General features: G+C 42.2%; 2 protein-coding genes across 3 annotated transcripts in view; one reads left to right on the top strand and one right to left on the bottom strand.

Annotated features, from left to right (window-relative positions):
- Nucleotides 1–26,119, top strand: part of CHPT1 (choline phosphotransferase 1) — a 43,996-nt gene extending 17,877 nt beyond the window's left edge. The window contains exons 4-10 of one of the 2 annotated variants that reach the window (XM_088467871.1): nucleotides 817–901; nucleotides 3,698–3,829; nucleotides 7,793–7,951; nucleotides 16,331–16,456; nucleotides 24,282–24,392; nucleotides 24,918–24,985; nucleotides 25,939–26,119. In XM_088467871.1, the coding sequence (XP_088323997.1) occupies nucleotides 817–901; nucleotides 3,698–3,829; nucleotides 7,793–7,951; nucleotides 16,331–16,456; nucleotides 24,282–24,392; nucleotides 24,918–24,944 (640 nt within the window). In that variant the 3' untranslated portion in view covers nucleotides 24,945–24,985; nucleotides 25,939–26,119. The remainder of the gene's footprint in view (nucleotides 1–816; nucleotides 902–3,697; nucleotides 3,830–7,792; nucleotides 7,952–16,330; nucleotides 16,457–24,281; nucleotides 24,393–24,917; nucleotides 24,986–25,938) is intronic. The other variant, XM_088467870.1, reaches the window with a different exon arrangement.
- Nucleotides 25,825–26,569, bottom strand: part of SYCP3 (synaptonemal complex protein 3) — an 85,950-nt gene continuing 85,205 nt past the window's right edge. Inside the window, exons 7-8 of the mRNA XM_088467872.1 lie at nucleotides 26,155–26,259; nucleotides 25,825–26,018 (exon numbers count right to left, since the gene is read on the bottom strand). Coding sequence (XP_088323998.1) covers nucleotides 25,965–26,018; nucleotides 26,155–26,259 — 159 coding nt within the window. The 3' untranslated portion in view covers nucleotides 25,825–25,964. The remainder of the gene's footprint in view (nucleotides 26,019–26,154; nucleotides 26,260–26,569) is intronic.

Below are 26,569 nucleotides of genomic sequence, written 5' to 3'. Positions count from 1 at the left end.
TAAATTAAGATATAAAGTTAACATATCGCCTGGTCGTCCGGTTGGGCGTACACACTTTACGATTTGCACAAAATTTGCTAAAGATATGTTCTCATCGTTCTCATCTGCTGTGCATGTACAGCAGATCAGAAGAACTGAGGAACAACTTAAGGGAGCACGCAATAGTGTGTACACATTAGTCGATGTAGATGATTTGTTGTTCCAATTCGGCTAAAAACGACAAGTCGTCCAATTTATTATCTAGTGCAGAGGTTCCCAAACTTTTTTGAATCACGGCGCCATAGTGTATCAGTATTGTTTTCATGGCACCCCCAAGCCAAAAGTTTTTTGTTGAGAAATTCAGAAACAAATGTAGTGAAGTAGTACAATGAAGTAAATTGTGCTGACCTGTCATCCTTAGGTACAGTTATGTGGTGGTGGACAGGTTTGTGCTTCTGTTTGTCTACGTATTTACATTACATTGATCATAAAGAATTTGATTTGATTTGCTTCTGGACCACCAACCTGAGCACTCCTGCAAGTGTCCCGAGGCACCACGGGTCCCGTGGCCACAGTTTGGGAACCACTGGTCTAGTGTGTACCCAGCCTCAGTAGCATTATAAACACAAGCATTTACATAACTTGATTCCTCTATAGAAACTCCTAGTTCAACAAAAGTTAGGGAGGCGGGTGCTATCTGTCGCTAATGTTAACATTGGGTCATTGTGTTGCATTATAAGATGTTAACAATTGGTGCATTGTTGCTTCTGGCAGGAATTACCTTTTTTTTCACGCTTTCAGCATGTTAAATATAACACCATTTTCTCTTTTATAAAGGATTGACGTAACAGAACTTCAACTTTCTGTAACCACTGTCTTTTTGCTGTCTGCATTTTGCGGTACAAGTTTTTGGGACTATGAGGTAATATGATTAAATCCTAACTTTCCACACAAGATCTATATGCCATATCTGTTCTGTGATACAATTAAAGGGGTTTAAGCCTTTAATGTCGAGGCCAGTTGATTGCATTTTATCACAGAGGATTTGGGTGTGCATGTGTGTATCATGTACATATGTGTCCTTACACATCTTCGCTGCAGTCGCACTAAAAAGCCCCTCCCGGCGCAACAGGTCCTGTGAGACTGTTAGCACCAGGTGTCTTTTTTTTGTGTCTTTCTTTGCCGAAAATGCATCTGAGACGCAAGTTGATGCAACTAGGACACACCAGCAGATTGTGCTGATTAATTTGATTTGCGACACTTCTATATCTGTGTGCGGCTGAAGCTCGCCACACATCTAAAGGTTATCTGTCTAACCAGCCAACTAGTTGATTGGTTGGAATGAAAATCTGGTAACGTATAGGAGTAAATGATGATCAGCAATTTGCTCCTAAATGCCAGAAAACGGATGAAAATGGTCGTCAGACAAGTTTGTTAAATGTTTGATCTAAACAATTTGTTCAAACAACAGTTTTTGTCCATTTTCCGGCGTTTGGGAGCAAATTGCTGATTGTCATTTACTATCATACCTTACCAGATTTTCATTCCAACCAATCAAGTTGGCTGGTTGGACAGATAATCTTTAGATGTGTGGCCACCTTGAGTCTCTGACTCCAAGTTCCGTTGTGGTTCATATACAGACTCAGTTGCACACAGATATACAAGTGTCACATATCAAATTACTCAGCACAGTCTGTTGGTGCGTCCTAGTCACATCACACTGCAACTAAGACATTTTCGACCAAATAAAAAAAAAAAGAAGCTCGACGCTAGCCGAGTAGTACGGGACATGGTGGCTCACTCACATGTAGCCTCAATGCACCACGCAGCGTGATTTGCCTGGTGTATGATGACATCTGTATATCACTCACTTCTCCCTTGAAGAATATGGGATTATTTACTTTAACATGCTCTGCTCGTCCGCAACCACATTAGCATACTGCCAATCCATTGAAGTGCTTTTTAAGGCATGTCCTTGTCAAATTCGTAAGATATGATCTGGTTACACCATACCACTCCCTTACCTTGCATTAAACGGAATATCTTTACCAATCGCAAGCAGGTTCTCACCAGTCTGATACTGATAACTTAGTGTGGGATGGAGAGAGCTTGGTGGAGGAACTTCTTACTTTGTGCACAGTGCGCTGAATCAGAGCATGACTGAAAACTGGTATATAACCACCTCAATAGGTCAGTTCCATGCTGTGTGCATGCCAGTGAGGCACAGTTCAAAAGATAACTTTTTTTTTTTTTTTTCATGGTGATGAAAATGTGCGTTAAAATCATACAACCGCTTTAATGCGTGAGATGAGTAACAGCTTTGACATGAATACAGTATTTGTGTAAAATCTATAATATGTTTACAATATGTATGGCCATCATATATTCTCAATGCGTTCGGTGAAAAAGTGGGAAAGCTTGATGCTTTGAAAGGTACCATGCCCCCCAACAAACACACACCCTATTGCAGAGACCATGGAGGGGAAAATCTGATCTGTAGTACTGCTGTATGAATGCCCACACTTTTAGAGGGTTTGATTCTGAAAGTAGTTGAGGTATTCATCTGTTTCTCTTTGCTTTCTGCTGCCAATGGAAGCTTTCTTGAGACCGGACAGTTCTTGAGGTAATTACATTGTTACTAAGATATCTAGTGTCTAAATGAAGGGTGCATGTACAGTAGTACAAATATGAAATGTACAGAAAGTATCAAGGTGCGTACATTTTCTAGCCTTGCAGGCGCTGTTTTAGTGGAGCTACCACCTAAAGTCAAGTAAGGAAGGCTATGGCATCGGAAGCACCACTTGACTGGACAGATGTTGCAGTGTTCCATCCAACTCTACAACCCTTATGGAGATCAGGCGTTAGCAGTTTTCAAGCAGTGATATTATGGAAAGGGCTCCCAGACATTTTACAGATCACAAATGGCAAAATCCTGTTGCTATTGCTGCAATAGGATCCCTTTCAGATATAGACTTACATGTGTGCTCTGTAGTACAGGCAGAGGATAATGACGTGCTAAAAGGAGTCATCTATCAACCTCATCTAAAGGAGTCGATCCATTTTAATTGGCTCGTCCTTGGGTATTGCACTTCTAGAAGTGCTATATAAAGTGAAAACAGGACAAATTGATATAATTAATAAATGTAAGTGAGGCCATTAAGGAAGAAATGGCAAAATGCATTTGTTATTATTGATAGAACAATATGCTGACTGGCTTAATTTTTTATCTAAAGACTCGACCTATCCACAGTATGTAAATTGTTAATGGGACCTCTTACTTTGTGTAACTTTTATTTCATAAAGGGGAGGCAGGCTATTAATTAGGACTTATTCCCACTTGTGCTTTGATTTAAAGTCCCAAACATGTCTGAAAAATGGTTAGAGGTATTAGCATTTATACTTGCATTCATAAGGTGACAGGAGCTCGCCCCATTGAGCTAAATGCTTTTTAATTTGGTTTAACAGATTAAGGGGCAATTCAATTCCACAAATGGCACTGCAACTCACCCGATCTCATCCCGGACTCGTGTCCCATATGGGGCTGTAAACAAAAATCCACGGGTCCGGAGGACATCTAGTAAGCAAAGGCGTGTTTTTTAACACTAGTAGGTATTAGGGCCTTACACTTTCATTATCCCTTGTAGATATGTTAAACATTATGTTGAATCTGCAAATGTACGGACCTATACATTTACACATTTTTATGTTTTATTTTAAGATTCCTATGACTGGACTACCAATGAAAGTACTTCCTCTCATGGGGATTGTCTCAGGAACAATTTATTCCTGCAGCAACTATTTTAGAGTCATTCTCAGTGGTGGAGTAGGCAAAAATGGATCTACTGTAGCAGTAAGTAGATTGGCAAAAACTATGCTGTGTTCTTTCATAAAAACTATGCTGTGTTCTTTCTTAAGTATGTATATACAGCTACGTGTTTTGTACAGTTAGCTTATCCCAATAAATAGTTATACTAAAGTATAGTAGTAATGGGAGAAAGGGGTAGCCTTAATGTGTCTTTATACAGATGTGTACAGGTTGCGTCACACAACGTGTGAACGCAGTGCGACTCTGTAGCGCCGATCGTCTTTTAGTGCAACTTTCCCCCTTAAAATGTTTCTTATTCGCACAGCGATGCGAATAGGACGCACAAGCAACTTCTGCTGATTAAAATGATATGCTGGGCTGCCCACACGCTCTTCCTAACAATGTGTAGATGCCGCACTATGCAGAGCAGCGATGACTGTGCTCTTCCCAACTTCCTTCCGCGGGACAGGCATATGAGTGTGGCATACCTCCCAAAGCAGGACACTTGGGAAGTAAGCCACACTAATTTGACCACCTTTTATATCACTGAACAAAGTCACTCCAGCCAGTGGCGGAACTAGCGGCGGTGCAGCCGGTGCCTTGCACCAGGGCCTGCTGTGGTTCAATGGCCCATAGCCACCTGCCCCGACACCACCGCTGCATCCGCCGCCAGCAGGGCCGCCCTCAGGGGTAGAATGCCGGGACTGGAGTCCCGGGCCCGGACCTTGGCTGAACGGGGGGGCCCGTCCGCTCTTATCGCCACTCCCTCCAGTGGCGTGACGTCGCGCATGCCGTGTCCAAAACAAACTTTATTGACCATAGAGGCCGGCAGCAGTAAGAGTGGGCGGACCCTGGCGGCGTGAAGTGGTAACGGGCTGGACGTAGAGGAAGGTGAAAGGGGCAGAAGATGATGAAGGAGGCTGGAGGCAGAGGAAGGTGATGGGGACTGGGGCAGAAGGTCACAGGGGCTGGAAGCAGAGGAAGGTGAAGGGGGCAGAGGAAGATGAGCATATACTTGCACCTGGGCCCACCACTCTCTAGTTCCGCCACTGACTCCTGCTAAGGGAAAGTAATGCTGGGTGCACACTGGCAGATATATTGTCCAATCAATGGACCAATATATTGTGTGCAGTGTGTACCAGCGATATGTCTGTGAACGACGTCGTTCAGACATATTGCGTCGGTTGTGCAGCCGAAGGCCGATATGTCTGCAGATATATTGACTGATTGTACTGCGTGCCTGTGCAGTCAGCTGACCGCCCGTACACTTGCTACAGAGGCCGCGGGGAGGGGGGCGCGACGCTGGTGGTTGTGTGTATGAACATCCATCATCTGTAGATATCTCTTAGGTGTGCACTCGGCTTAAGGTTTCTGTTTTATTTTCACATGGCACTAAGATCATTCTTTTGTTTTTTAGCCATTAAATTATAGATATGAGTGTGCCCAGGATCTTGCTGCCTTATCCAATGTTTGTATGAGTTTTCTCCAGGTGGTTCCTTCCACACTCCAAAAACATACTGGTAGTTTTATTGGCTGCTGTGAAAAAAATGAACCATATGGATTGTAAGTTTGCGAGCAGGGCCCTCTTACATTATTACCCAGTCTTGTTTTACTACTGTTTTGCTCCCAATTGTAAAGTGCATCAGAATATGCTGGTGCTATATAAGTAAATTTTATTAAAAAAACAATAAATGTGTGTCCATGTGATAGGGAATATGGATTATAAGCTCTGTTGGGCAGGGAATGATGTGAATGACTGAAATATTCTCTCTAAAGCTCTGCGTAATATGAGTGCGCTATATAAATGTTAATAACTGAAGGCCAAACAGCTCCACCTTGGTGTCATTTGTCCAAAGAACATTATTGCAGAAGTCTTGTAGTTTTTCAGATCCTCCTCTGTAAATCTATACTGCGCTGCGATGTTTTGGAGTACTTTCCTGGAAGTCATACTCGTTCATGTTTTTTTTTTTTTTTATGGTAGACTCGAGAACACATACCACAGTTACCATGTTGACAGAGGCCTGTAGATCGCTGGATTGAGCTGTGCAATTTCTCATAATAACACTATCTGTCCTATCCACGCCGGTAGCTCGTGACAAATTTGCTGCTGCAACTGGGAACGCTGGTGTCTGAAGCGGTCAGAGACTAAAGAAGCCTCTGATCGCTTCAGACGCCAGCGTTCTCAGTGCAGCAGTGTGCGGGTGACGTCATGACTTCACTCACGATATGAGGAGCCTGCTGGATCTAGTTAGATCCAGTCAGCGGCAGTGTTTATGGGAGTGAAAGCGGGAGTGCTGAGCGGTGCCCAGCGTGAGGAGAGGTAAGTAACAGCACAGGGGAGTGGGGCCCAGTTCTACACTGGGAGGGGGCCCAGCATAAGGAGCACTACTAGGGGCATTACTGGGGGCACTGCATATTGGGGACAGCAACAGAAGCACTACATAAGGAGCTCTAATACAGGGGACATTGCATAATGGGCACAACTACAGGGGACTGCATAATGGGCTCTAATACAGGTAGCATTGCATAATGGGCACAACTACAGGGGGCATTGCATAAGGGGCACTACTACAGTGGTCATTGTATAAGGGGCACTACTACAGTGGTCATTGTGTATAAGGGACACTACTTTGTGTCGTAACGTGAATAAGGGACATTGCTATGTGGTGTAATGTAAATAAGATTAAGCTGCTGTGTGGCGTAATTTGAATTGGGGATACTATGTGTGATTTCGGCAGGACAGACGCCACGCCCCTTGCTGCGAGGTCACGCTCCCTTTTTTGGGTTCGTTAGATCACAGAGTCCAAAAGTTTGGCCACCTCTGATCTAACGGCATCTGTGTTGTTACAATGAGTAATGCAAAATAAGAGAAAAAACTTGTAGGGGAAGGGTGGCCACCTTAATGGTTTTTAAAGTATGATTTTGAAATTCACAGTGTATAATAAGTCTGTATATGTATATGTATCCCTCTGACCCGCCTGCGACCTGCTTTTATACCTACCATGTAGGGGTTTTCTCTTTCCCCCAGCCACAAACTTGGGAGGGGATGAAGGGGGATGCCACACATGCCAGGGACAGGACAGAGCATAGTGAATTATTATTTTGATATAGATATACACATTGTTATTTTAATTATGAGCCCAGTGTACTGTGCGCCATGCTGAAAGATATGGTGAGCATCTGATACTCCCACCACAGCACTGCCTCTCTGTGACTGTACGTGCTACCAAATAATGGGCCTGATTCAGCAGTGCATGCAAGTGCAATGCTGATCGCAGAGTCAGGATTATCGGGAATCTGCATGTGCGCAGGACCCATTCTGCAAGTGATTGACAGACAGAGGCATTTAAGGGGCGACCGCCATTCCCAGAAACAGGGGCGTGTCTGTCCCATTTTCCAGGAGTGGCAAGCCCAGGGACTGCGTCGACCGACGCAGTGTCCTGGGCTCGCAAGCCGCCCAGCCTGAGTAAGCTGAGGCTTAATCAGCTGGCTGGCGGCCCGGCGCTTTCCACCATCGCGACCATTGACCACCGATGGTCCCAATGGTGATCCCACCCTACGTCTCAGAGCTGGAATCGCTAATGCAGTAGGGGGTGTTATACACCTCCTGCTGCATTTGCATAATAGCAAAGACGTAATTGCAAAGCTGACTGCGTGCAGCTTTGCAATTGCGATTATTGCTGTATCACCACCAAAGTCCAAATCCCAGAAAACAAAAATCAAAGTCTCTGAAGTATTCAGTCTGTTCATTATATTGGAAATACCTGTGTAAGAAAACATCACTAACTTCCATTTTATTATTTCTCTTATCTAAAGGACTACATTGTTCATTAGATTGGAAATACCTGTGTAAGAAAACATCACTAACTTCCATTTTATTATTTCTCTTAGTAACTCTGGTTTTATCAGTTCTCTAAAGGACTACATTCTGAAATTACGATTTCTAGAAAAATGTGGAAGTCTTACTAAGAATGGCCTAATAAAAACCCATTTTAAATCTTTCGACAGGGAACCAGCGTACTTTCTCCTGGTCTTCATATTGGACTGGTTCTTACACTGGGACTAATGATTTACATTAAGTCAACAACGGACTTATTTTACAAACACCCAAGTCTTTATACATTAACATTTGGGTGTGTGAGTGCCAAAATCACTATCAAGCTTGTGGTAAGTGTTTCTGGTTTCCTTAACATACTGTATGATGTCCATGACTTGCATGAAAACTGCAGTAAAAAGAAAATGCAAGGACACACTCTAAGCAGTAAGAATACTGATAATCAAAAACATTTATAATAAACTCTAACAATTAACATGGAGTTTAAATATGGTTCTTAGTACATGCTTGCCCAAAAATGTATGCCCACCTACCACGACACTTTATCAGGTGGGTCCCTAACATCCCTAATACTGACACATTATATAAAAACTGCGGTGTCACATTTTCAGACGGACATGAGACAAAATATTTTTTTTTCATTGTGTATATTACCTATGTTGGTTGTCAATCACAAATGACACTTTAAAATAGAAAGAGCTGCATAGATATAACTTTATTGTAGTTCCTCCTAAGGGTTTTTATTTGGTTGATGCTTGGTCTGGTCAGCCACCCTTACAGCCAAATTATATGAAGGGGGTGTTGTACGGTGTTTTCGTAAGGTAACAGAATAATTAAAAAAAAATGTAAGTGTAATATTTTCCATAACCGTGCAAAACAAAACTATCCCTCCCAAAACTCACCTCCCCATTCCACACACTGTAAATTATTCACGTATATCGTGTGTATGTATGCAGCCAAGCTATTATGCAGTGCAGTAGTTTCCATTTGTACATATATAATCAGTAAATATCCTAACCTTGAGAATTTGTCCATTGAGACCAGAATTGCTCCTATTTAACCATGCAGTTCCACATAGTGTACATTTAAAAATTCATGTTCTGTTGTTTCATTAACTAGAACTGTCCAATTTTGAACACTTGGTGCCACTGGGGCTATCTAAGATGTAGCAATAATTATATTGTATTGTGCACATTTGTCTAAAATGTATTTTATCTGTTCCAAGATAAAGTGCAGCCACAATCAGTGCAGAAGAGTACACATCCAAAATATACTCAAACTTAATAGCAGAATTAAAAAACAAATGCACCAAAATCAGGGCGCTCTCCTAGTACCAAGTTCTAGATGGTGTATATCACTAGTATGTATGAAAAGCAACAATAGTCACTGTAAAATATGCCGTATCCTTTAAAATCCTTATAAACTGAGGATGATTCGATCAAGATATATTCCCTTCATGCAGCTTTTCACAGTGCAGAGTAGTTAATCTTTTCAATATGCACAATCTGAAAAGTGTCTCCCCTCCCAATGTAATTTTACAGCCACAAAGGTTCAGGAAGACATAAAGAAAACATTAAAATATAGTGCATAAAACCTTTTAATAACACAGGTTTAATTTACATTTCTCCTTCATCCACTAGGGTACACTGGAGGCTTCATGACAGTGGGATATAGATGTGTGCTTACGGGGAGCTGGCACTTTAAGTTTAGAAAGTGTGACTAGCTCCTCCCCCTCTATAACCCCTACAAGCCAGTCTTAGGGGCATATTCAATTAGTCGCAGGGTTTCACCTGCGGCTAATTGACAGGCAAAAGTCCCGCGACGCGGGGTTTAGCTATTCAATCAAATGGCTATTTCCCCGCGTCATTAGACCGGGACTCCTGCGCGAGAACACACTGATTCCGCGAGAACTACGGAATCAGTGTGTATTAACCTCTCGCGCGAGGCCAAATACGGCGGCCTCACGGTGATTTTACCACGCACCTACATGAGGTGCGAGGTAAAATCAAACAGCGGGGACTCGAGCGCGGGGTCTCAGGGACACCCGCGCGTGGAATCCCCGCTAATTGATTCCCGTCCAGCGCGACAATTAGCTGCGGGTGAAATCCCGCGGCTAATTGAATATGCCCCTTAGTATTGTGCCCAAGGGAGCTGGTCATACTTTGGGCTTCTCAGGGCATTGTTTAGTTTAACAGAAGATGCTAAGCAAGCATTGAGAACATGATAGGCAGCTGGCTGCCTCTGCCTGCCTGTGACGATGGAGCAGCTGGGGGGACCCTATCACAGCTGCTTTGGCTCGTGCATGGGTCCTCGGCTATGGAGACCACTGTCTTCGGGGTAGACCAGGACATACTGCATGCAGCGCACGTCGCGGTCCCCCATTAGCCTCACCGGCAGCTATTGTATTATCCTGGCTCCCCGATTAGCGGGCGCCATGTACAATTTAAAACGGGCGCCATAGTGGGGGGGGGGGGTGTGCAGAGCCTATCGCTCAGGTCTGCTCCTTGCTCCCAGCTTCCCCGGCGCTTCCATAAGCACAGCTGACTGCTGCGCTGATCGTTTTCGCAGCGCCGAGACTGAGACAGCCTCCCCAGGATGAGTGACCAGTGGGGTTAGGCTTTATAGGAGCACAGTGTAATAATACTGCTGTGGTTTATTCATAGCGCTTTTTGCACTGCTAAAAGCGCTGTTTGGTCGGGTGTGGCTCTCCTCCCTCTCTGCCCTTATCTCCTGCTATATTTCTCAGTCTCTACTTTTACACTGTCCACTACACTACTGTATTGTTTGTATGTCAGTGTTGGGTACCATGGCTGGAAGATGATCTAAAGCTTCACAAAAAACTTTTTTCTTGCACATAATGCGCAGAAAAGTTTATACAGGGACAATCATCTAGCTCCCTGTTGTGTGACAATTCTGATTCAGAGCAGTAGGCTCAAGGATCACCCCAGATGCAGGAACCGCCGTCTTGGGTGGCACAGTTCACTTCTGTTATGTCCCACCTGTCTGCGGAGCTGGAGGCCTCTCGTAAGGAAAGAGAGGTTTTCAGATCTCGGAGTTCTACCCTCTCACCTCCTGAACCAGCCTGGGCTTGTTCCCTAGCTAAATCAGTGGAGGGGCTCACAAAAACCATGACCACGTCCCTCTCCCCTTCTGCGGGGACTTCACCACAGGTTCCCAAGAAGAGGCTGTTACCCTCAGTCCTACAGTCAGATGACTGAGGATGAGGATATGTCCCCACTAAAGGAGGGCGAGTTTCATGATTCTGGGGAAAAACAGGTCCCGGAGGATCCAGAACCTTTGTCCCAGGAGATAGAAGCTCTGATTTTAGCAATACACCAGGGGAACAGTGATTCTGTTCGGCCATCTATCTTTAGTAAAAAGCAAAGACAGACTGCATCTGAAGACCTGGATTCTATCCTGACCACTGCCTGGAAACACACGGATAAATAATTCCAGGTATCCCGTCGACTTTTGTCCTCCTACGCTTTCCCTACAGAAAGCAGGAAGCTTTGTGAGTCTCCACCCTCAGTAGATCCCTCAGTGTCTCATCTATCCAAAAAGACTGTTCTGCCAGTACCAGGGGCCATTTCCTTAAAAGAGACTTCCGACAGGAGGTTGAAAAACACCCTAAAGTCCATTTACACAGTAGCGGGCGTGATTCTTCTCCCTGCTCTAGTGGGCTGCTGGGTCAATAAGGCGATTGAAGCCTGGGCTAAACAACTACTCTACTGATTACGGATGTGACTCCCAGCTAAGGATCTTATTCCTTTAGCAGAACAGATTTGGGGAGTCTGCTGCTTATCTTGGTGAGGCTTCAAAAGAGGTATGTAATCTCACTTCTAGGTCTTCCACTCTAGCAATATCGGCCCGCAGAGCTCTTTGGCTGCAACAGTGGCAGGCTGATGCAGAATCAAAGAGGGCGGTGGAAACACTTTCATTCCTGTTTGGACCTGAACTGGAAAAGTGGATCTCCCAGGCTACTTGGGGTAAATCTACTGATCTCCCCTTAGCTGCTCCGGCTTCCCGTAAGCCTTATTCAGGACCGTCTTCTCGTACCCCAGGAAGATTTAGAGGCCGTTCCAGAGGAGGACCTACCACTTCTCGTGGTTCCAGAGGTAGGGGTAGAGCCGCAGTAACCTCTACACACCATGACAATAAGCCCTCCACCAAACCCAGTTAATGACGGGTTTCCCTCTCACCTGGGGGACCCCAGGGTGGGAGCTCATCTTCGAGATTTCAGGGCAGTGTGGGCACAATCTTGTCCGGACGCCTGGGTTCGGGACCTTATCACTCAGGGGTACAAACTCTATTTCCAAATTCAACCACCTCTTCGGTTTTTCACTACAGGTTTGCCAGTTTCCAACGACAGACTGGTCGTGATACAAGAAGCTGTGGACAAACTTCTGAACGCTCGAGTGTTGGTACAGGTTCCCACACATCAATTAAAACGAGGGTTCTCCAGCTTGTTCATGGTTCCGAAGCCGGACGGATCGGTCACACCTATTCTGAACCTGAAGGGTCTCAATCCCTATCTGAGAGTTTTCAAGTTCAAGATGGATTCCCTTCAATCTGTCATTGCAGGGCTTGAGGAAAACGAGTTTCTGGTGTCTTGGACATAACATCATAAATGATGCCTACCTACACATTCCCATCTGGCCACTTCACCAAGCGTTCCAACATTTCGCCATTTGGGTCTCACATTTTCAATTCCAGGCCTTACCCTTCGGCCTATCTTCGGCTCTCAGGGTATTCACCAACGTACTGGCGGTGATGATGGCTCTCCTTCGGACTCAAGGAGTCACGATTGTCTCTTACCTGGACGATCCCCTCCTGAAAGCTTCTTCCAGGAACCAATTATTACAAAACATACTGGTGCCTCACAGGCTCCTCATACGACACGGGTGGATCCTGAGCTTTCCCAAGTCCCATCTGCAGCCAACACAGAGGCTTCAATTTCTGGGGCTGATTCTGGACATAAGTAAGTCAGAAGGTCTTCCTTCCTCAGGAAAAGGTAACATTCAATCAGGAGATGGTACGGCTGATCTTATAACATCGACAAGTATCGGTGTAGCTGTGCATACGACTCCTCGGGAAGATAGTTGCAATTTTCAAAGCCATTCCATACGGCCGCTTCCACTCCAGGCCTTTTCAACTGGACCTCTTCTCCCAGTGGTTGGGATCTCATCTATTCCTTCACCAACGAGTGAATCTGGCCCCCAGAACTCTGGTGTACATAAACCGACAAGGCGGCACCAGAAGTCGGGCAGCAATGAATGAGGTAAGCCGCATTCTACTCTGGGCGGAGGAATTCTCAGTGGCAATATTTATTCCAGGCGTGGACAATTGGGAGGTCGACTCTCAGATTCCCTGTTTGTCCGGTATGATGTCGCTCGTCCTGTTTGACTGGCTTCCAAGCAGACTATTGCACGCTGGATCCGTCTGACCATCAGGCAGGCCTATGTGGCCTCCTCCAAGGAACCTCTGGCTTCCATCACAGCACATTCTACGCGCTCGGTGGGTCCCTCGTGGGCGGCTGCCCACGGGGTTTCCATGGCTCAACTTTGTCAAGCGGCCACTTGGGTGGGCCGACATACCTTTGTCCGGTTTTATCGTTTTGATACGTTCGTGGCCTCCGCCTTGCAGGGTTCTCAGCTCTCTCCCACCCAGGATGTGAGATCTGGGACGTCCCCACTGTCGTGAAGCCTCCAGTGGATGTAGGAGAAAACAGGATTTTGGTACTTACCGATAAATCTCTTTCTCCGATTCCACAGGGGACACTGGACGCCTACCCGGCGCTGTTCCTTCTTGCCATGGTTGGTTGTCATCCTACGTTATGACTGGTTGTGTTTGTTTTACTGTTTTTTTAGAACCTTTTTACACATGTTACGTGTTGTTTGTCATTCTGTGTACTTGCTTCACCTCCTCCTGTGCAGTTTGTCTTTCCAGTTCTCCTCGGGCACAGTTTCCTAAGACTGGCTTGTAGGGGGTTATAGAGGGGGAGAAGATAGTCACAATTTCTAAATTTACAGTGCCAGCTCCCGGTTAGCACACATCTATACCCCACTGTCATGAAGCCTCTAGTGTCCTCTGTGGAATCGGAGAGAGGGATTTATCGGCAAGTACCAAAATCCTGTTATTGCACTTACCTGAGAGTCCTAGACGTACAAAGGAGAGACTGGATCTTTGCTCCGGATGCCTAGGTCCAGTCACGGGGAATCCCCCTCCAGAAAACGGCTGAGAGAGCTCAGGAGTCCAAAACAAACCTAGAGCCACGCTTAAAGCGTTTCAGACAATAATTGTCCTTCAGACGCGTCTGAAAGACGATTATTGTCTGGAACGCGTTAAGCGTGGCTGTTTCCCTGTGGTAACTGGACCTAGGCCTCCGGAGTAAAGATTCAGTCTCTCCTTTGTACATTTAGGACTCTCGAGACCCCCCCCCCCCCCCAGACTGTTGTTGTTGCTGCTTTTGCAACTATGAAGTTTACGTATATGCTTATATTCTGCTGTCATTGTAAGTGCAATATGTAAATTAAACCTGTGTTTTTAAAAGGTTTTCTGCACTATGTTTTTTGTTTTCTATATGTCTTCCCGAAGCTTTATGGCTGTAAAAGTACATTGGGAGGGGAGACACTTTTCACAGATTATGCATATTGTAAAGGAAAACTACTCTGCACTGCACTACCCTGCATTAATCCTGATTGAATCATCCTCAATTATATATATTTTAAAGGATGCGGCATATTTTACGGACTATTGTTGCTTTTTAAACATACTGGTGATATACACCATTTGGTCATTATTCATACACTCTGGAACTTGGTACTAGGAGAATGCCCTTATTTTGGTGCATTTGATTTTCAATTTATTTATCTAATTCTCTTATAAATAATTATGTAACAGGTGTGTAGTAACCCGGGATTTGTTCTAATACAATTTACATTTAACCCTCAAACTGATACCACTGCAGGTATTTACTCGGATCAGATAAAATTAGGGAGGCACCTAGGGGTATATTTACTAAGGTGCGGGTTTGTAGAAGTGGTGTTGCCCATAGCAACCAATCATATTCTAGTTATTTATCTAGCACCTTCTAGAAGATAATAGCTAGAATCTGATCTGAGTAAATACCTGTAGTAGTATCATTTGAGGTCCCCCTGGAGAAAATAGGCTGTTGGTGCAGGAGAAGCTGCTCCAGGAACCCCCATCAGCTGTTAAGAGACTTCAATGTGAAAACAACAGGAAAAATACTTTAAAAATAGCTAGGCTTCCATTGGGGCTTTACACAAAATTGATTGTGAGACATAAAATGGTGTATATACAGGGAGAGGAGCCTAAGCTAAAGCAGTAGATTTGAAAGTTGCCAGGCTCCAGTGTCCTCCAAGGAAGAAGCAGAAAACATACATGCTTGTATTTTGCACTTCTCCAACACAAGGTTAAGTTACTTGCAGGTTAGAACTGAGGGCCTGATTCAGAGATGGACGCCGTTCACATCGCTGCTGCATCTTTGGACGCAGCCGTGATGTGAAAATATACTAATGCAGCAGGACTCATCTGAGCAGATGAGACACCCCCTGACTGCATCACAGATCCAAGTGCTGCGTCCGAAGATGCAGCATGGGCCATCTGAGAAAGTCAAAGGCTACTCAGAATGACCGTTTTACCTGCGTAGCCGAGGCCAGGAAATCTGTGCCGATGCCCGTTTCCGGGAAAGCAGAACGACACCACCCTCTCCCTGGCCCCAGCCTATCAGGCTGTGCTGGGAGACACTGCGAGCGAACTTGCAGGTGGAGACCTGCACATGAGCAGTCCTCCCACCATCAGAGATGTACACAAACCATGGGTTTGCATACAAACATCTGAATGAGGCCCTGAAATATCCCCCTGAATGAGGCTTTAGTGGCATGATGTATACAACCTATACAAGGCCTCCTCAGCGCCATCATACGTGTTCTATTTTGGAAGACCAGTGACCCCTTTAGTTTATCATTTAAGCTCTAACATTCCATTTTAATTGCTTTCTCTTCAGTAGTTTATGTCATCCTCTAATTGTAATTGTAGAAACACTATGCAAATCATGGCACCCCAAAGTACCAGTTAAAGTCCCTGGATGTATTGAATGAGTCGGTATTGTTTTAAGACCAGGCAAATAGTAATTGTGTGCATCCCACAAAACATTATTCCCTATTTTAGCTTATTTTCTAATGCACAGGTTCTAAAACTCGGTCCTCCGGACCCCAAACAGTGCATGTTTTCCAGGTCTCCTCACAGAATCACAAGTGAAATAATAGCTCCACCTGTGATCTTTTAAAATGTGTCAGTGAGTATTGAATACACCTGTGCACCTGCTGGGTGACCTGGAAAACGTGACCTGTGTGGGGTCCTGAGGACAGAATTTGAGAACCACTGCCCTAATGACCAGAGTCATTTTGCCAAATATCCTTTTTAAATGACCACTTAAATGGCAGTCTGAGTAATAAATCGCCATTTTCTTTATTTATTACATGGTTGTCTTACATATATTGGTAAATGGCAGAATTCATTTTACAGGCAACCTTTAAGTGCCCAGGCCTGACACAGCCAATTTAGCATAGTTGTATAAAAAGAAAACAGATCTCCACTTTTTCTGGTTCTAAAGAATATGTGGTATTGAACTCTGTTTATAAATCAACAAGATACTAACATTCAGTAACGTTTAGATTTTTTTCTTTCAGTTGGCTCATATGACCAAAAGTGAAATTTATGTTCAAGATACTGCATTTATTGGACCAGGTCTTTTGTTCCTCAATCAATACTTCAATAGCTTCATTGATGAGTACATTGTTCTATGGTTAGCTCTCGTAAGTATTCTTTACAATAGTGTTGTTTGATCAATGGAATCAAGAAATGTTCTCAGCTTGTATACTTTAATTATATTAGTTTTGCACATTTTTGCTTAATGTACGTCATGGTATGGAAACCTTCAGATGCCAAACCATATATATCAAGGCAAACGGTTTCTGTGCATTATGAAAAATTGAGTCAGCCCTATGTTAGCATCCTTATCCCTTCAGCAAAAGCCTATTTAATGCTCAAAAGCCATCAAAGGCTTTTATAACCTGTAGCCATAGGTTAAAGAAGCACCAGGTGCTATATACAAGTACCATCACCCATGTGGTCAGGATAAAAATCGAGCCCCTCCACCATTTAGCATGGAGGAAATGTAACCAAAAAGGAAACTAATGCTGCTGCTTTGTTTGGAGGCTCCAGAATGGAAAAAAAGTCAAACAAAACCCAAAAGGTAACAAGAGGTCACCAGAACTTTCATATATATATAAACCTGTCAAAAAGAAAAAAGGGTAATACAGTTTGCGGGGTGAGTTAAAAAGTAAAATGAATAACAATAATGTAAAATCGAATCAATATATAATACATTGCCTTGCTGAGAAATAAAAAATTAAAGCACAGCCTCATAATTTTAATGCCATTTAGCTTACAATGATAAAATCAAAAGAATGTTTTATACCATCACTAGAAGCAGAAAAATAAAAGGAATAAAGGAAACATCTGAAACTCATGCTTACTAGTCACATAGACAACAATATTCAAACCTGCGCTTCACTGAATGTGTCTACCAGCTGTTAAACTAAAAGGTAATATACTCTTTCCCTACAACAAATCATTTAAAATAGAAAAAGAGGAAACCAGCGCTCCATTCATTTAAAGGTGTTTCATAATTAGACTTAAATGTGCAAAATATTTTTTGTCCCTTTCTTTGGTCTCTCACATCAAAAAGACTGACACATATGAATTTCTTCTCGTGCTCACATAAAGGTATCTGAACAAAGCAGGCTGTCACCATGTGCTCTTTTGCGTAAGAAGGCTGACACTTACATGACATTTTTCTCTCGCTTTCACATCCAGGTATCTTTTAAAATAGCAGCCATGCAACATTACCAGAAATTACACTTATGTTGCAGTTCTAGCAGGCGTTCATGTAAAGGTTTCTTTGTAACTCGTTCTCCTTTTGTGTATGACACAAAGTAGCAGGCATTCATATAGTTGTAACCCCTTTGAAAAATACTTATTAGGTATAAAACCAAACCGATGTGCATGACAAACATCGATTTATTGATCCAACATCGGAAAAATTTCATAAAAAACATATATGAAACCAAACACTGATATCTGCGGATATGGAGTGTAGATACCGCAGCGCTGGAGGAAGATGTTACAGTTATGTCACTCTGTGCTACAGTTTTAATCCAGGGGCGGAGATGTAATTAAAGCAGATCTTCATTGCGCCGTCCCTCACACATGTACCTCAGGCCTGTAATATCAGCGGCATACTTGAGATCCAGTCTCCTTCCTCAAGATCTGCCGCTGTTGGTTGGAGATGGGATTTTTGTCCCAGTCTCAATGGGTCACGAGATATAATTTATCCAATCACTGGCTCTGATTCCTGTCTTTGCATTCTACATCAAACATGCTATATATATATATATATATATATATATATATACATACATACATACAGTCAGGTGCATAAATATTGGGACATTGACAGAATTTTCATATTTTGGCCTCTATTCACCACCACAATGGCTTTGAAATTAAACAAACAAGATGTGCTTTAACTGCAGACTTTCAGATTTAATTTGAGGGTAATTACATCCAAATCAGGTGAACGGTGTAGGAATTACAACGGTTTCTATATGTGCCTCCTACTTTTTAAGGGGCCAAAAGTAATGGGACAAACTAAACAATCCTAAATCTAACTTTCACTTTTTAATACTTTGTTGCAAATCCTTTGCAGGCAATTACAGCCTGAAGTCTGGAACGCATAGACATCACCAGACGCTGGGTTTCATCCCTGGTGATGCTCTACCAGGCCTCTACTGCAAATGTCTTCAGTTCCTGCTTGTTCTTGGGGCATTTTCCCTTCAGTTTTGTCTTCATCAAGTGAAATGCATGCTCAATCGGATTCAGGTCAGGGGATTGACTTGGCCATTGCATAACATTCCACTTTTTAGCCTTAAAAAACTCTTTGGTTGCTTTTGCAGTATGCTTCGGGTCATTGTCCATCTGCACTGTGAAGCGCCGTCCAATGAGTTCTGAAGCATTTGACTGAATATGAGCATATAATATTGCCCGAAACACTTCAGAATTCATTCTGCTGCTTTTGTCAGCAGTCACATCATCAATAAATACAAGGGAACCAGTTCAATTGGCAGCCATACATGCCCACGCCATGACACTACCACCACCATGCTTCACTGATGAGGTGGTATGTTTTGGATCATGAGCAGTTCCTTTCCTTCTCCATACTCTTCTCTTTCCATCACTCTGGTACAAGTTGATCTTTGTCTCATCTGTCCATAGGATGTTGTTCCAGAACTGTAATGGCTTTTTTAGATGTTGTTTGGCAAACTCTAATCTGGTCTTCCTGTTTTTGTGGCTCACCAATGGTTTACATCTTGTGGTGAATCCTCTATATTCACTCTTGTGAAGTCTTCTCTTGATTGTTGACTTTGACACATATACACCTACCTCCTGGAGAGTGTTCTTGATTTTGCCAACTGTTGTGAAGGAGTTTTTCTTCACCAGGGAAATAATTCTTCTGTCATCCACCACAGTTGTTTTCCGTGGTCTTCCAGGTCTTTTGGTGTTGCTGAGCTCTCCGGTGCGTTCTTTCTTTTTCATAATGTTCCAAACAGTTGATTTGGCCACACCTAATGTTTTTGCTATCTCTCTGATGGATTTTTTTTATTTTTCAGCCTAATGATGGCTTGCTTCACTGATAGTGACAGCTCTTTGGATCTCATATTGAGAGTCAACAGCAACTGATTCCAAATGCAAATGTCACACCTAGAATCAACTCCAGACCTTTTACCTGCTTAATTGATAATGAAATAACGAGGGAGTAGCCCACACCTGTCCATGAAATAGCTTTTGAGTTGATAGTCGCATTACTTTTGGCCCCTTAAAAAGTGGGAGGCACATATAGAAACCATTCCTACACCGTTCACCTGATTTGGATGTAATTACCCTCAAATTAAATCTGAAAGTCTGCAGTTAAAGCACATCTTGTTTGTTTCATTTCAAAGCCTTTGTGGTGGTGAATAGAAGCCAAAATATGAAAGTTCTGTCAATGTCCCAACATTTATGCACCTGACTGTATGTATGTATGTATGTATATATATTTCTTTTTAATTTCTTTTATTCATCAGAGCAATAATATAGCATATATACAACAAAAAATAATGGTAAATAATAAATATAACAGAGGCCCATTAAGGGCAGTAATCTACAAATAGTACAAAATAAATACATAAAAGTATTTTCTTTACAAAACAGAGCCAAAATAAGGTATATATTTATATATTAGTCAAAGTAATCTAGATGTGGCTGGGAGGTCCAAATAGAAACATCTTAACCTGTAACAGGTAGCAAAATAGGCGGATCGTCCAGTAAAATTCTTGTGTCATACCAAGAAGTATTTCTGAAGCATAAATAGATTTGGCGTCGTAATTCCAGCGTAAAGGAGTCTATAAAGCCTTCCCCAAGCTGAAACAAAGCAGCTGTCTTGGTCTCCTTATGTAGTGTGGTCTCTAGCCAATCCATTTGAAAAGCAAAAAATAATTTGGCACTAAATAAAGGAATGGATGGGGGATCTGCATGTGTCCACATCTGCAATATACACTTATGAGCCACTGCAGATATAATCAATAATAGTTTTTTACTATCTCTACCTGAAACAGATGGTGTTAAAATACTCAAAATCGCCCATTCCGCCGATAATGGAAGGTAACTGACTAGACACCTAGTTGCAAATCTGTTAACTGATAACCAAAATCCACGTATAAGGGGACATTCCCACATACAGTGTATGAAGGTTGCATCAGAAAAACATGCTATATTTAAAACACACCTGTGTCTATTTCAGTATTAGGCCCACAAGTCTTGCTTAAAACCACATTATTAGTATAAACTAATGTCAGTCTTTGCAAATGTCTGTTTCTTTACAGTGACACCTCGTTCCCCCCCCCACATCACAACCTCCTCTGCCCCACTCCGTGCCGCCAACCACCCAAGTGCATACAAAAAAATAAATACACTGGCCGGCCTCTTTAGGCGACCAGCCGTGGCACACGGTTTGGGAACCATTGGCCTATGTGTTTGGTATCAATTTTTTCCAACGCCTCTTAAGGTCTATTTTGCACATTTAAATCCTAGTATCAGGGCTTGACAAATTTTTCTAAAACCTAGGTGCCAGGATGAAAGTGTAGGAGCCAGACCCCCCCTTCCCCCGGGGCAGCATTACTGAGCACCTACGCCCTAGGCAACCAACCCCTATGGCCACACCACTAACGGGGTACCCCAGGTAAACCACCCTCCCACAGCCACATTATTGAGCAGCTAACCCACCTCTCCAGGCAACCAACCCCCAGAAAGACCACCCCTCCGCAGCCAAAAAACCCCGGGCAAGCAAAGCCACCCCCGGCAGTGGCCGAACTAGAGAGTGGTGGGCCCAAATGCAAGAATATGCTTTGGGCACCCCTATGCAGTTCCCCCAGTAGTAGTCCCTCCTCTGCAGTGCCCCCAGTAGTAGTCCCCACTATGCAGTGCCCCCAGTAGTAGTCCCCACTATGCATTGCCCTTAGTGGCGCCCCCCTATACAGTGCCCTAGTAACAGCCCCCCCCCTTATACAGTGCCCCAGTAGCGGCCACACCCCCTGTACAGTTCCCCCAGTAGCGGCCACCCCCCCTATGCAGTGCCCCCAGTAGTGGTCCCCATATATAGTGCCCCCAGTAGTGGTCCCCCTTTGTAGTGCCCCCAGAAGTGGTCCCCCCTATGCATTGCCCCTAGTAGTAGTCCCCCCTATACAGTGCCCCCAGTAGTAGTCCCCCCTATACAGTGCCCCCAGTAGTAGTCCCCCTTATGCAGTGACCCCAGTAGTAGTCCCCAGTATGCATTGCCCTTAGTATTGGCCCCCCCATACAGTGTCCCCAGTAGCAGCCACCCCCACCTATGCCCCCACAGTAGCGGCCACCCAAACTATGCAGTGTCCCCAGTAGCGGCCACCCCCCCTATGCAGTGCCCCTTAAAAAAAAAAAAAAAAAGAAAACGCAGCTTACCTGATCCACGCTCCTGCTGACGACTGCTGCTGTCCGCTCCTCCTGACTGCTCTGCATTATGGGACAGACGTCATGACGTCTCTCCCAACCTGCTGCTGGGTGAGCCGGCTCACTCCGTGGACGACACACCAGCCAATGAGAGTCTGATAGACCCTCATCGGCTGCTGTATCAAACATACAGCCGCCGCTGGCGGCTGTGTGTTTGTTACTCTGTAGTGTGGACCGCGCTCGCGGTCTGCACTACAGGGCCCGGGGGTTGCTGAAAATCTGGTCGCCAGGCAACCAAATGTGGTCGCCATGGCGACCTGGCCCCCGGGTTTTGTCGAGCCCTGCCTAATATAAAAAGGTGTGGATTCACAGAGGTAGTAGTAAATTATAAAAATATAGTACACAATACAGTACATGTCCTTATTAGTTACTAAATTATTTTTTAGAATATTAGTTACTAATTTGGTCTAATTAAAATGGATTATGCATTTGCGTTTAAGTTCAAATAAATACACACAGATTCCGCCTTCCCCTTTTTTAATAGATTACCTAGAAATATGCTGCGAAACAATTGGAAATAACACTGTAATAATGCAAATAGATTGTAGCAGGAACAGTGCTATAGCGTTCGCATACTGTAAGTGAGTGGGATTTGGAAGCAACTCCCAAGTTTGTATTTTCCACCAGGGTCTGAGCACCCGCTAGTTAATAATTTTTGGTGATTTTTTATTTTGTGGTTTCCCCATTTGTATATTACCTGTTCTTGAATGTTGCTCTATTTTCTCTTATTTGTGTACTTAAAAATGTTGCAATACTGCAAATACTTTAAATATTGTAAAGCAACAATGTGCTAATCTGTGTCCCGCTCCCATTACCTGAAGTATCTGTATAAATGCTAATCTAAAAACTTTAGATTTTTAGGTTATTTGTTTACTGCACATGAAACTTTGTGGTTCCAATGTTTCTTAATAACATTTCTGAAAATCTCTGTCTTAAGGGCCGTACACACCAGACTAGTTTTTTGAACGATAACTATATCTTTGAATGATATATCGTTCAGTGTATATGGTCTAAACGACCAACGATGCACGCTCCTGTGGGTCGTATACGATGTCTGCTATCGTCCGAACATGCAAGTCAATCTGACGATATTGTCAGGAACTGCCTTAAATGTGGCAGGATGACGTCACTAAACGATATCGTTAGTGATATCGTTTAGTGTGTATGCACTATGTCATTTGCCCGGGAGTTCAAGGGCAAACACTGACGATATCGCTCATGGAGCTTATCGTTTAGTGTGTATGAGCCTTTAAACTTTGGTTTTCATGGTAGCTAATAAGTTTACAAATTTAAATATAGCTTCTGTAATGCTGTGTGTGTTCAATAAACTTGCATTTTAAAGCTGCACTACCACCACCATAAAAAAAAAATACTAATGTATCCCATCTCCTAGCTAGAGCACTAGGAAACACAGCAAGGCATATAGGAGCCTCTGAAATTTTGTATGTTGGTAAAATGTTTAGTTCAGCTTTAAGTTTAGTAGCCCTTATATGTTCTATTGTAAAAAAAAAAAAAAAACACATTAAAGGAACAAAGGGGCATATTCAGTTAGATGCGAAAAGTCCCGTACTTTTCGCATGCCGAACTTTTCGCCGACATCGCTGGTTTTCCATGCAAAAAAGTATCGCACGTGTGCCTGCTTTTCGCCGTATTCAATTCCAAAGACGCGAATCGGGACCCAGCGAACCGCCAACAGGCGAAAAGTGCTGTCAGTTTTGAGGAAATCAGCCTGACACTCCCCAAAAGATGCACTAACATTGGGGATCATGGTAGATGCCCCCGAATAGCCCTGCTGAAGCTATTTGGGGTACTTAAATGCTCTCATTCGCTGCTAATTACTCTTTTTTTGTGAAAATAACTAGTCCCAGCAATTTTGGGGTACATGAAAATGGGTACAAGCATAGTTAAAATTGCAAAAGTGAGGTCTTAAAAAGTGTTAAAAATGCACCTTCAGCATGCACCTGCAATAAAAAACACCTCTCCCATACTTGCAGACCCCCCGCCCCCTCTCAAAGTCTATTTCACTAGTTTTTAAGTTTGTACCCAACTTTGAACTTTTTCACTCCCTTTTTCAGTCATTTTTTGGGGTGTTCTTTATTTGTTTTTATGATTTTTTTTTTTTTTACGTAGTTTACCTTTGGGGACCTGTCCTAAGGGTGCAGGGTGGTATCCCAACCGTTGCACCCCAAAACCGCAATTCTGCACTTTTTTCCGACAGCTATTCATAGACGAAACTTTTCTGCCGACAATTGAATACGGGGATAAGTTTCCGCTGGAAAAATGACATCACCGGCGAAACTTTTTTTTGCAACAAAATGGCTTTTCGATGCTACTTGAATATGGCCCAAGGTGTTATTATCCTTTTACCTTTTTTTTAATATATAGAATGTTACAAGTTCTGATTCACAAGTCAACATAAGAGTTGCTGATAAAATACGTAAATGAATGGTAAATTTAAAATAATGTGTTGCTTTTAATTTTTCTCCCTTCTTTTTGTAGGTTATTTCATTGTTTGAATTGCTGAGATACTGCATAGGTGTTTGTCTACAAATAGCAACACATCTGCGAATATCGGTCTTCAGAATCCCTTCTATCCCAGCTACTGAGCAGGTTCAAAATCAAACACATAATGACTGACTGCTTAAATAAATGGAGGAAAAGAAACAGGGAGGGAGACAAATAATCCATACTATCCTTATGGTACTAAGGGGAAAAAAAGGATTTAATTATTATTATTTTTTTTTTAACATCATCCTTAGTTTCAATGGTAGTAAAATAGATTATCAGAATGCTGGAGCTTTGCTGATTTAGTATTGTGGCTTCATTTGAATTTAATTATTTGGGACATGCCATCTATTTGGATTTTGTATGTCTTATATCGAATTTTGATACTGGATATAATAATTCTAGCTGGTTGGTAATCGGAATCCTAAACAACCCCATACAAAAATGAAAAATAATAAAGTAACCAGCACTTGTTGTGAATCTGCATGGGCTTGCTTTTGGCAGTTACTTAATTTACATTGTTTGACAGTTAATTAAAATAGTTTCTTCTCCTCCATATGAGCAGTTCTAAATTTTACATTTTTTACAATAAGAAGAAATTTGTTTTAATATTTCTATTTATTTTGGCAGTACTATAACAAGGAAACAAAGAGTTAATAAGCTGTTGAAAGTTTATTTAGCAAATTTCCATAAATGAGGTGAAGACATACCGAACAATGTACCTTTTTTTTATTGCTTCTTTTTAATTATCTTCATAATTTTGTGACTAATAGGTACAATACAAATGTACAGTATTGTAAACTGGAAAAAATATTTTTATTATACAAATAACCATGTGGTATTTACTCATACTAGCATGCTCGTTGGAGCTGAATAATTTATTTTCAGTTAAAAAGAAAAGAAAAAAAATACTTTAATTGAAATTATTTTTCTGTTTAATAAATGTTTCACTTTATATGGGTAATTGTGTTTGTTGAAAGTTTTGCACACATAAGAAAGCTAGATAAAATACTAATGTTTTTGTTGTTGGTAGTGGCATCTATGAAAGAGAGTCTAATTCTTCACTATTAAATATTAAATTCTGATATATCTGAGACACACTAGTTGAAAAAATTGGCAGGGTAACAAATAGTTAAAGCGAAAGAAACTGTTTCTGAATATAGTAAAGTGAGACAAAATCCGAAAACAACTTTTGTATCGCTTTTACAAAAACCTATTTATATATATATATATATGTGTATATATATATATATATATATTTATTTATTATAACAGCAAGTTGACTGGCACTCCTCCACTATAAAACAAAGTGACTGAGAGCTCTTGGATATAGAAAATACAGGAAGAGAGAAGCCGTGTCACTCACAGGACTTGTTGCATCAAAAAAACACTGGTGACATACCACCTAAGCCTCTTATATGTCAATGTTTAAGTTTTGTTCAACTTGTCCTGACGAAAGTTTTTTTTACACAGTTCTATAATAATTTAAATTACTACAAGTAAACATCAAAACATTTTATAACTGAGGTTTGTTTTGTTTAACATTGCACTATTTAAAAAAAAAAAAAGTAGACTTATTAACTTTATAAAATCATAGGTTGAACTGCAACTTTGTTTTTGTTGGATAATCATTTAATTATATGTTACATAGGTACAAGTTATTCCTTCAGGGACCCATCAGAATAACATTGACTGAAGAGACTTTCGAACACTTGCCATCTCTTGCTGTTGCTGGCAGAAGAAAAAGCATGAAATCAGTTAAACTATTTTTATATTTATCTCATATTTTCATAATAAAATTTATAGAGACCGAAATATTAGTCACATGTCAATGGAGTGTTTTACTTAGAAACAAATTTTTACTTACAGTGTCCATCAATATTTTCTTTTGTAGCATAGCCATTTCCTTCCTTAGTTCATTTTGAGCACTGGTTAAGAGGCTTTCATGGTTCTTTTCTAGTTCATGCATGCTCTGGGTAAGAATTGGAAAGAATGGCACTTTTGGTGGGAATGCTGGTAACACCCCCTCCCCTCTGTTTTTTTTTTTTTTTTTCAAGACTAAAATACAGATTTCATAGGTCGATGTAGCAATAGATTAAAACAATTGTTATTAGTTAAACTCTAGCTTTATGTACACTGAAAATGCAACAGTAACCGGAATTAAAGCAGAGCAATTAAACTGAATATGAAATGTCCACAAGCATATCTGTGGTTCTTACTCAAATACCAATAATCATGGGACCTTCATAGATTACTAGCTAGAACAGATGCCTTTATTAGGG

This window comes from Taudactylus pleione, unplaced genomic scaffold (assembly GCF_031769625.1).
Source record: "Taudactylus pleione unplaced genomic scaffold, aTauple2 ptg000077l, whole genome shotgun sequence".
Taxonomy (NCBI): domain Eukaryota; kingdom Metazoa; phylum Chordata; class Amphibia; order Anura; family Myobatrachidae; genus Taudactylus; species Taudactylus pleione.
This window is presented reverse-complemented; position numbering and strand designations above follow the sequence as displayed.